Source organism: Cebus imitator, unplaced genomic scaffold, assembly GCF_001604975.1.
Source record: "Cebus imitator isolate Cc_AM_T3 unplaced genomic scaffold, Cebus_imitator-1.0 Scaffold358, whole genome shotgun sequence".
Classification (NCBI taxonomy): domain Eukaryota; kingdom Metazoa; phylum Chordata; class Mammalia; order Primates; family Cebidae; genus Cebus; species Cebus imitator.
In genome coordinates, this window is record NW_016107673.1 from 1,219,417 (window position 1) to 1,231,597 (window position 12,181).

Sequence of the window (12,181 nt, forward strand, 5' to 3'; positions counted from 1 at the left end):
TCAAATGATCCTCCCATCTTGGCCTCCCCATAAAGCTGTTTCTTAGTAAACTGACTGAAAGAATGAGTTCTGACAAGGTCTAGGAGGCAAATGAAATGCGTCTCGTCTTGGTATAGTAGAGTACAGATGTCTACTTAAGATGAAATAATTTATCTTGTATGTATTAATTCATCTTGACCTTCCTTGACTCAAATCTACAAAAATTCATATTGCTCTTTCCTTCTCCCCAATTTGATTTCCACTGATAATTATAATCACTGATTACAAGAATAGTTATTTGCATTAATCTCTAAAGTATTTTATGAATTTATATCTTTGATTGTAAGCTTCTAGGCCTTTTGTGCATCACACATCTCGGGAATCTGATAACAGATATTGACATGATTCTTCCTAGAAAAATAATCATATAGTGTGCTTATATTTATAGCACATTTGCGGTTAAATGTTTTTGTTTTAGAGTATGGACTATGCTGTGAAACTATTATGTGGCACAAAGATTATTGTGTAAGTTCAAACAATGTGTAAGATCAAACAAGAGAATAAATAAGAAATTAGGAACCCAAGATCTGAAGTCACTGAACCTGAATCTGATTTCTAAGTTCTGTTACTTACCAGTGACATAATCAGTATTATGGAGTTGTTTAAGGTTTAAACGAGATAATTATGTACTAAAGAATTTAACCTCACCCAAAAAAGACATCTGGTCTCTGTCCTGCTTCTGGGGGGTAATTGCTAAGTCTTTGGAATGTCACGCTTGACAGGACTGTCTTTGTCTGGGGGGCTCTGAAGGTCTAGGAGGTCACTGGATAATACAACAATTAATGATTTAGGATAGGGACTGGCCACACTGGATAGTCTTAATGTGAGGGCTGGTCATGCCAGAAATGCCAAAAATGCGATTTTGGGTGGGGGCTTTCGGTCATGCAGCATCAGATGACCTCTAGAGGGGATGCATACTGAGATCAGCAAGATGGTTATCAATGTCTTTGTGATGAAGCCCCAGTAACAACTCTGAACACTGAGGCTTGAATAAGCTTGTGGTTGGCAATCGTTGTGTGTACTGCCACATATCAATGCTGGAAAAGTAATGCTATCTGTTATTCCCAAGGGAGAGGACAACAGAAGCTCCACATTTGGTACTTTTCCTGGACTCTGCCCTATGTACTTCCTCCCTTGGCTGATTTTAATCGGTATCTTTCCGTGTTCTAAATTGTAATCATAACTATGAGTACAGCTGCTTTCAGTAAGTTGTGTGATACCTTCTAGCGGATTTTTTTATTCTGGGGGTAGTTTTGGGAATCTCTCAACTTGCAGTTGGTATCAGAAGTGAGGGTGTTCTTGCATAAACTGTTCCCTCTAACTTCATAGCTGGCTCAATTCCTGTAAACATGTTCATAAAACACTGGTAGTAACTGGTAGATGGCTAATGTTAAATCAATAAAAACTAGAATATTAGCAAAGATACAGTCTCAGGAAACTATGCTCTGAGAAAACACGAAGGTTGTTATTTCTAAGCATTTCTATGCCATCTATATTCTTGTATTTCAATTCAATGACAGCTTAACTTCTTACTAAAAACAAATTTTAAAAATCTACCCTCCACCTTTCTATTTGATTCCATAAGACTCTTCAGGTAATTTTGAAGATGTTAAAAGTTTTAACCATTCAGTTTGAGAAATACCATTTACTCACCTATGCAACATTTGTGGCAGCCTTTTGTATCAGGAATCTTTGTTGTTAAAGCAAATTTTCTGAAAACATAAGACAATATAAATGTACTCTATGGCGGTGGTTGTAATACAGTGATTTGTAAATCAGTTGCATCAAAATCAGGCAGAAAGGAGCTTAAAAAAACTGTCTTGGATCCTGACTCCACACTCTCTGATCTAGGACTGAGGAAGGGCCTGATAATCTGTATTATAAAACTTCCACAGTTGATTCTCATGGTCAAATTCAGAAAACATTGAGCTTTTCCAGATATAAAGCACTTTAGTGTAAACTACCTTTGAAAATTAAGGCAAAGTATTTTACTGGGCAAAGAATACTGGCTATTTTTAAAATAAACACTAATTCCCCTCATTCAGTAGAATCAAAATGATATTTTGTACCTTGGTAGTATGCGGTCTGGAAACCTATGAGTTTGAATATGGGCAGCTAATCCTGGTTTTTTGGCATGTTCAAACAAAGCTATAAGATTGTGAGAGTAGAGTTGAAAGGTTTTTCCTACAAAAGAAAAACAGGTTGCCTTTTAAAGGATCATTTACAGAAGAGAAATACAATTTTTGAGAAAAAGAAAACATATTTACCTTCTAAAATGAGGAGTCCAGTAATGTTCAAAAAGCCAAGCAAAATAGAAAAACACATACAAAAAAACCCTCAGTTAATACTATTTTGAATGACAATAGATAAAATGTTTTTAAATTAATATATAATTTTAATTCATAATATATAAATTAGGTACATTGTAACTAATAGGTGATCTAGGCAGACTAAACCTTAATGATGCCAGCAAAGAAAAAGAAAATGTTAAACACTATTGTACAAAATCCTATGTTACAGATTGAGTTACAATGATGTACATGTGATTATTTTAACACAATATGAAAAATTCTTTAAAGCTATCTTATTATTTCTCTGAGACAGACCTATTTATCAAGAACTTAGCAAATTACCTTGGATTAAAAATCATTGTGAATGAAGTCTTATATAATATAACAGATTGAAATACTTAAAAAGTAAAACCAACCAATATTATAAGCCATGATACAAGGGTAACACGGCTACTATTTCATATAATAAAAAACACGGCTGTATTAAGCAAGACGGATGGATATGGTAAGCATCTTCTGATTTCTCATTATACATGGTATGATAATATATAACAATACAAAACAATATTTATCTCTATTATTAAACATACATATATATACACACACATATATACAGTTTTATCTTCAACAAAATTATATGTGTTTTCTCAGAACAGAAATATTCTGCCTAGACACTAACCACCCTTCCTTTCTCTACTTCCTCTACAAATAATTTGCTACCCAGCTAGCCAGGCAGCTAGACACACACATACACGCATGTGAATGTTTTCTCCTATTGAGCTTTGCTACTTAAGATGTACCCTGTGTAATTTTTAAGCTTATTTCCCAAAACAAGTATGAGTAGGGGTAAAAGCAGTAAGAGAGTTAGAGAAAAGTTTCTATGTATACAATTCATAATTGTTAACTCAAACAGAATTGGCTTTATTTTCATAACAGTAATATGTTAATATTTTACCAAACAAAAGTAAAAAAAGATTTGGAGGAATATTCTTTTGAGGACCCCAGCTTTTTAGAAGCCATTTAACACACAATCAAATATATGTTCTCCATAAACAGTGTCATTAGCTCAAATATACAGATTCTTAAAAATCTTTATTATACAGAAATAATAATAAACTATCTTGTACTCTACTACCAAAATGAAAGCAATCAGTAAACTTCTTGGTAGTCATTTAAATCTAAAATATAAGGAAATATTTTTTTCACAGGTAAGAGTTAAAAAAAAAAATCCTTTAACACCACGTATCCACCCATTTACCCCTAATAATAACCTACAAAAATAGGTTACTCTGGAATCTTGTTTAGAAGACTTTAAAGAATCAGTCCAAGACAGTTAATATGTGTCCATAAAAACATGAATGTCACCGACAAACACCTGTATAAGACTACAGTTTACTAAGCACTCTGGATATTATCTCATTTAACTTTCACAACCTCATAAGGCTGTACTATTACCCCATCATCCTCATTTTATAATTAAGATAAATGAGGTGGAGAGAGGGTGACTTGCTCAGTATGGCAGAGAAAGAAGAGTGTGATCCTCTGCTTCTTTCTTGTTACTTCCCAAAGGAGGGCACAAGCCATGATAGTGATGGTGGTGGAGGCTGAGTGGAAGAGAATGGCCACTAGTGGTAAGCACTGTGATACCCTTCAGGTGTCTAGATGCTGGGTGGGATTGGAAAGTGCAGCCCTAAATGAAGACAAGATCCCTTTCCAAAGTTTCTTCCCATTCTAGGTGGGTGGCAAATATCCAGAAGTCCCAGAGTTACTATCTTAGATTGGTCATCCATAATTACAAATAACATTTAAAAACAGTGCAGACTGAAATTATATTTCTCTGCTTATCTGTGGTTTATTTTTCATCATCACATACATACCTGATAATGACATTAAAGTATTATTGATAACATACAGCCAAGTACACTTCCGTGGAAATAACTAAGAAAAAGAAAAATAAGATAATTAAGATTCTCTCATTGTCATTATTTTAATCTCTTAAATTAAAATACTAATTGAAATAGTATACTATCTAAAATAGTATTAAAATAACTATTTTCTAACTCTCAGGTAATTACTAAATCTTTAGGAAAAAAAAATCTTTCAACATGAACATGTAAAGAGTACAATTTTACCCCTTTAAATATTTAAATCATAAAAATTAAAATTGGGGCTGACCAGATTGATTTAAATTAAGATACTTCTTTATTCAACTTGTCTAAATTAATTTTTTTTTTTTTTTGAGACAGAGTCTTGCTCTGTCGCCAGGCTGGAGTGCAGTGGCGCAATCTCGGCTCACTGCAACCTCTGCCTCCTAGGTTCACGCAATTCTCCTGCCTCAGCCTCCTGAGTAGCTGGGACTACAGACGTGCCCCACCATGCCCAGCTAATTTTTATATTTTAGTAGAGACAGGGTTTCACTATGTTGGCCAGGATGGTGTCAATCTCATGACCTCGTAATCTGCCCACCTTGGCCTCCCAAAGTGCTGGGATTACAGGTGTGATAAATTAATTTCTTGAGTTAAAACGCCTAATTACCTGTTCCATCGTTGCCTCATGTAGCTCATTGAGATTCAGTGTGTAAATACCATCTTCAGTTCCAAAAATAATGTACTGATCTAAAATAGTTGAGATAAATTACCAGAATATAGTATCATCTTCTGAAATCATTCACTAAAATAATGACTACATTGTAATGGCATTAATAATTTGCCACCTATCCAATCTAAAATAAAATTATTTTCTATAATTTGTATCACCTTCTTTACTTCTTTCCCCAATTCCTTTACTTTTTACTTTTTAATTTTTTATTTTTTTTGAGACGGCGTCTTGCTCTGTAACCAGGCTGGAGTGCAGTGGTGCAATCTCGGCTCACTGCAACCTCTGCCTCCTGGGTTCAAGCGATTCTTCCGCCTCAGCCTTCCAAGTAGCTGGGACCACAAGGGTATGCCATCATGCCCGGCTAATTTTTTGTATTTTTAGTAGAGACGGGGTTTCACCGTGTTGGCCAGGATGGTCTCGATCTCTTGACCTCATGATCCGCCTGCCTCAGCCTCCCAAAGTGCTGGGATTACAGGCGTGAGCAATTCCTTTATTTTTTAAAAGCAGATATATTCTATGTTAGACTAACTCACTCTGACTTTATCTTACTACATAACCCTGCCTTTCAACATAATTTTCGTATTTTAAGATTTTTAAATTATAGTTATAAATTTTTGCAAGATGCCTCAAATATTCTTTTGACCAAGGAAACAAAAAGTTAATATAAATTATAAATCATGACACACCAGAAACAATGAGCCCACCTAGTATCCAGATCTTGGTTTCTAAATATTACTTTCTATTAAAAAGAACCAGAGCTTCTTGGAGAAAGACTGATTCAAATTCTGGGGCAAGAAAAGTAGATGTTGAGCACAGAAATTGTGCTATGCCAGAAAATAAAGAAGTGCTAAAAAAATGATGACATTTCAAACAAAAGAACACAGATGTTCCCACTGCTCAAAAATTCTGGAACAATTTAAGTGTGAAAATAAATAATAGAGATAGATAGTCTCTCATGGAATAAAATAAGAATTCATAAGTTTAAACTGATATAAATAAACATGAGTAAGTGGGAAAGAGAAACTGTCAATGGATGTCAATGGATGCTAAACTGAGTGGGTGAAAGTGTGATGAGCAAGAGGATATTTATTATCTCAGTGCATCTCCATATTAACTACCTACAAATCAGAAAAGGAAAATTAGTAACCTGAGAATGGAGAAAGCTAGTGAACACTACCTTAACCAACGGATCAATATTAACATTGCTAGTATCTGGACAAACTGATATCATGTATCTCCTGATACGATGTACTGAGAAGATGCACAATAACATTTCTGTGTTATTCCCAGCAAAAATGCATAACCTGATTCAAGCATGAGGACTCATCATACCCCAATTAAGGGACATTCTACAAAATAAGTGGCCTCAAAATGTTGAGATCAGAAGTTGAGGAATTGTTTTAGACTAAAAGAGACAAAAGAGATATGGAAGCTAACTGCAGTATATGATCTTGAATTAGATGATAGATTGGAACAATAAAAATGGGATGGAGACTATAAAAAATATTACTGGGACAACTAACATAATCCAACTATGTATTAGAAAGCAGTATTATGTAAATGATAAATTTCCTGATCTTTATAATTGTACTGCAGTTATATGACTCTTGTTCCTAGGAAATACACATTGAAGCATAAAGAGTACAGGAGAGGAACATATTTCCAACTTATTCTCAAGTATTAAAAAAAAAAGTATATATAGTGGCAAAACAAATGGGGCAAAATTTGATGATTTTTGCCTGATGATTAAATATATAGGAGTTTCTTGTGCTATTTGTATAATTCTTCTGTAAGTTTGAAATTATATCAATTAAACGGTTACGAACAAGAACAGCAACAACAACTTCAAATTCTTTATTAAAAATATTTTTTTTCAGGCTAGGCACAGGCTCATGCCTGTAATCGTAGCACTTTGGGAGGCCGAGGCAGGAGGATTGCTTGAGCTCAGCCTGGGCAACATAATGAGACCCCATCTCTACAAAAAATTAAAAAAAAAAATCAGCTGGAAGAGGTGGTACACACCTGTGGTCACAGCTATTTGGGAGTCTGAGGCAGAAGAATTGCCTGAACCCGAGTTCGAGCTGCAGTGAACTATGACTGAACCACTGCATTCCAGCCTGGGAAACAGAACAAGACTCTTTTTCTAAAAAAAAAAAAAAAATTATATGTATGTATATTTTCCTCCATTATACTTTTTAATAGTGGTATTTAAAGCAGATCATTATGACCTGTCTTTATTATTGTATTTAAGTAGAAACAAACATTTCCTGAAATCCTCTACTGACTAGTCTGTTTGCTAGTTGCAAGACACTGGGGTAGCCTTGTTTCTTCCTTGCAACAAAGTGAATATTGGGAGTGATTTATGGTACAAAGGATCACACTGAAAATCGGAGGTGTTAGGTTTGTTTTCAAAGTCACATGGTAATGACAAGAGTGGGAATCCAAACCCAGATCTATTTGATACCAAATTTTTGCCTCTAAAAATGTTTCTTCACTTCAGAAACATAATCTAAATTTTAAAAGAGTTATTTCAATATTATTTCAGACTTACAGAAAAGTTGTAATAGTATAACTAATTCCTAAATAGCTGTAACACAAATTCCACAAATGCTGAACATTTACTACTTCTGCTTGATCCTTCTCCTTACATAATTATTTTTTTGTTTTCTGAGCTGTTTAAGATAACTTACGAACATGACGCCTCTTCACTTGGAATTATTTGTGTACATTAAGGATAAAAGGTCATATAACTACAGGACATTAATACTTAAACAATAAACAATGTAATCTATAATCCTTACTGATTGAGATTATAAATTGTCCCAATAATGTCCTTTTATAGTAAAAGAAAATTCTAAATTAAGAATGTAATCAGCTGTGATTTCTCTTTAGTCCTTCAATCAAGAAGTTTCCTTCTTTCTTTCTTTTTTTTTTTTAAGTCGGAGTCTTGCTCTGTCTCTCAGGCTGAAGTGCAGTGGCACAGTCTAGGGTCACTGCAACCTCCGCCTCCGGGTTCAAGCCATTCTTGCCCCTCAGCCTCTTGAGTAGCTGGGATTACAGGTGCACACCACCACGCCTGGCTAATTTTTGTATTTTTAGTAGAGACGGGGTTTCACCATGTTGGCCAGGATGGTTTCAATCTCTTGACTTCGTGATCTGCCCGCCTCGGCATCCCAAAGTGCTAGGATTACAGGTGTGAGCCACCGCGCCCGGCCAAGAATAGTTTCTATACATTCCTGAATTTAATGCCTTTAAACCAAAACTCTATTAACCTATTTAGGTTGTTGCAGGTTCCTATACCATTAGGTCTCTAAAGTTATATTTTTAAAGTAAACAACTTCAAGTCACTGATCATGAAGATCCTTTCCCACAATAAATATTTTATTGGAGATGTACATAGAATTCAGACATTTTACCTTTTGTGTCAGGATGTATCCAGGATGTTGCACAATTAATTTTCAAAGGACAGCCATCAAAAACTTTCGAAAAGCATGCTCCCATCTTATTTATAAAGAAAGAAATGTTGACTTATTTGATTAGAAAATTTTATATATTCTTAGAAAATAGCTAACATCATTATGAAATACCAAATTCACTCTTACTTGCATATACTTCTGGTTTCATTCCAAAGCAAAATTCGTATTTTGACATAATTAATCCACTATTTTATGGCAAAAATATCAAATTTACCAAAAGATCTACATACATCAATGATATAGTCTAGGAATTTTAAGTTACTACTATTTTTTAGGACCAACAATGATTACTGTGAAACAGTGGATAATTTTATTCAGTAACAGATTAACTCCATAATAGTCATAATGGACAAAAAGACTGATATTTATATTATACACTAGACTCTCAGTGAATAAAAAAGGACAATATATAAACCAACCCATTCACATGATTGGTTTCTATCCCATTCATGGGATCATGGGGTTCCCATTCACAGATAAGGTCCACTGACTGGCTAGGAGAAAAGCATTAATATAAGCTTCCCTGGTTCCTTTTCACTGTATATAGTCCAATGTCAAAATCACTTTCGGGGTAGAAAGATATTTAATCCACATAATGAAGAGGACACAGTACTATTAATATCATCATATTAAAATTAAACTGGCCTTTGTAGGCTAATCTGAGGACTCAATGCCAGTATTTACAAAAGGTGAATGAAACACTGCCAATTCTAATTCACCCACTCAAATTAGAATACATGATATAATTTAAGAGATATCCAAATGCATCCAATATCTTTGTATTTTATGGTAGCTTAACTTTCAAAGGCTCAAGTACTTGATAGCCAATATACTGCTGCTTCTAAAGAGAAAAAAGAGGGCAAATAATTCACATAAAAATATTCCTTACCAGAACTTTTGGGGTGGGTGGAAGGCCATTGATGGCTGGTTTCTATGGGAAAAATAAATTTTAATAGTGTAAGATCTTCTATGTCTTAAAAAAAAACTTTAGACATTTAGAAATTTGGTAACTTGAATTATTGAATTCAACAACCTATGCCCCTTATATGATAAATATAGTAGTATTTACAACTAATTGCTAAATGCCTGTTATACCTACAGGGAAGTCTCGTTTGTCCTTTTTTCGTGGTAACTGTGGTGCTTGTGCTGATCCTTCTGTATTTTCACTCATCAGTTTTGAAATACCATCACCATTTCCTAAAGAGAGTCATGGTTAAAAGTTGAATGACCACACAAATAAGTACTTTCCTTGACAAATTATTTCCCTTTTCCCCCACTACTTGTCTCTCATTTAGATGATCATTTACTGGGGAATATTCTCTATTCTCAGGTAATTTAATTTATCTTTGATGCCTTTCTCTAGATTCTACAGAGGTAGCACTCCATCTTTAGTAGTGGTCTTAATCCAAGTTTGTCCGTATCATAAAGGAAAAAAATCTGACCTACTGCCACAGATATGCAAAGTTTTTCATAACTGAACTTCAATCCAACTTTTTAGTTGTATCTTTCAGTATATACTCTTTAAAAGCTCAAACTTCTACTATATTAGATTGCATAATTCAGATTTCCTGGCTTCAGTGAATTTGATCTACTACTGAAGGTTCACCAAGCCCGTTAACATCCTGCAGGAAGGAACAGGTATGGTTGCTCATGCATGTAATCCCAGAACTTTGGGAGGCCAAGGCAGGCGGATCACTTGAGCCTAGGGAGTTGAGATCTGCCTGGGCAACATGGCGAAACCCTGTCTCTATAGAAAAAAAAAATCCTGCAAGAGCTTACCTTCTTTATTCTCCACCTTTATCTCCCTCAGAAATCTCTGGTCTTCTATTATAATCAGGTAATTATTTCAGGACACACTTACATAAGCTGTCTTTTCTGATGTTATGTATATGTGGGTATAACTTCTGCTATAGACTCTTGAAGTTCTGGAGGGCAGAAACATGCATCCACCCTTCTATATCTTGTAATAAGTATTTAGTAAGGGTTCAAATTTGGATTGAAGTGAACTGAATCTATTTACAGCCCATCCATGTGAAATTAAAGAGCCTTTACAAAGCTTTATGATGTAATAGGATTGACTAAAGAAAAAAATATATTTTTTAATAGAAACAAATGATTTTCATTTCAGTTTTCACTTTGATTTATTCACCCAGGTAGCAATATCTAGCCATATGTACTCCATGGCTGCTAATACTGCTAGCCATACCAATAGAGGAAGTCTCTGCCAAAGGCCCACAACTTGGGCTACTCTGTCTTCTGAGAATTTGGGGAGCTCTGTTCTCTGAATCAGGACAATGTTTTATGGTTGATGATTTTTCTTCATCCGGAAAGTTGTCTTCAGGGTAAATGCTTATCCTTGGCTAGTGGTACAAAGACAAAAAAGTACTTTAACAGTTAGTTATCATTAGGCATCAGAGTCTTTAGGGAAAGGGAATGCACCTTTTTTTTTTCTTCTATACAGTTCAACTCACTGGGCTAAGTGAGCAAAGTAACAGGTGATTTACTGCCCCAACACAACTATCAACTTGTCATGTGATTTTTAATCAGCCCTAATTCATAACTGATAAAATTTTTATAACTAATATATCAACAATTCACAAAACAGTGACTAGAAACAATCAAGAAAAATGACTCCACTAACATGTCAAACTATAATCACAAATAAGAGTGATAAATGATAAACCCTGCTGCCCCTCCATGTAGTCAAGTAATTTCTTCAATAAGTAATAACCTATTTTTGTCTTTTTCTTTAAATTGAGACGGTGCCTTGCCCTGTCACCCAGGCTGGAGCGCAGTTGCCTGATCTCAGCTCATTGCAATCTCCGCCTCCTGAGTTCAAGTGATTCTCGTGCCTCAGCCTCCCGAGTAGCCGGGATTACAGGCACATGCCACCATGCCCAGCTAATTTTTGAATTTTTAGTAGAGACGGGGTGTCGTCATGTTGGCCAGGCTGCTCTCAAACTCCTGACCTCAACTCATCTGCCTGCTTCAGCCTCCCAAAGTGCTGGGATTACAGACGTGAGCCACCGCGCCCAGCCGCATTTTTCTAATAGCTATTAAAAATATTGTATTTCTCATGAAATCTTCTTTACTATGTATTTTACGCCATCATATACTCCTTTTGAAGAAAACTGTATTCATCTAAAATACATTTAAGAAAATTGTGAAAAAAACTGAACAATTATTTAAAAAGTTTAACTATTATTTAAATAAAGATTTAGTGTCCAAAATCATTAAGTAGCTCACCTTAGGAGGTAGGGGAGGTGGTACTGCACGTTTTGAGGTTGATCTAATACCAAAAAAAAAAAAATGCAATTTAGATGATAAATGACCATAACCAAAAATACAGATACTATCAAATATGTATTAATCAGTTTCTATACAGAGGATATAAAAGACACATCACAATGCAGAGTATAAAATCTTTAGGAAGACCTAAAACCTCAATCATATTGTCAAATTGTATTAATATGTCGATAAAACAAATACTTTAGGCTGGGTGCGGTGGCTCATGCCTGTAATCCTTGCACTTTGGGAGGCTGAGGTGGGCAGATCATGAGGTCAAGAGATCGAGACCATCCTGGCCAACATAGTAAAACCTCATCTCTACTAAAAATACAAAAATTAACTGGGCGTGGTGGCGTGCACCATATAGTTTCAGCTACTCAGGAGGCTGAGGCAGGAGAATCGCTTGAACCTGGGAGGCAGAGGTTGCAGTGCACTGAGATCACGCCACTGCACTCCAGCCTTGCCTCAAAGCAAGACTCCGTCTCAAAA

General features: G+C 35.2%; 1 protein-coding gene across 3 annotated transcripts in view; it reads right to left on the bottom strand.

The window, feature by feature from the left end:
• MAP4K5 (mitogen-activated protein kinase kinase kinase kinase 5) overlaps nt 1-12,181 on the bottom strand; it is a 114,643-nt gene that overhangs the window by 14,744 nt on the left and 87,718 nt on the right. For 2 of the 3 annotated variants that reach the window (XM_017506742.2, XM_037730771.1), the window contains 10 exons: nt 11,651-11,693; nt 10,611-10,764; nt 9,504-9,601; nt 9,294-9,335; nt 8,345-8,429; nt 4,866-4,945; nt 4,208-4,268; nt 2,307-2,309; nt 2,109-2,223; nt 1,693-1,751 (listed from right to left, as the gene is read on the bottom strand). In XM_017506742.2, coding sequence (XP_017362231.1) covers nt 1,693-1,751; nt 2,109-2,223; nt 2,307-2,309; nt 4,208-4,268; nt 4,866-4,945; nt 8,345-8,429; nt 9,294-9,335; nt 9,504-9,601; nt 10,611-10,764; nt 11,651-11,693 — 740 coding nt within the window. The remainder of the gene's footprint in view (nt 1-1,692; nt 1,752-2,108; nt 2,224-2,306; nt 2,310-4,207; nt 4,269-4,865; nt 4,946-8,344; nt 8,430-9,293; nt 9,336-9,503; nt 9,602-10,610; nt 10,765-11,650; nt 11,694-12,181) is intronic. The other variant, XM_037730770.1, reaches the window with a different exon arrangement.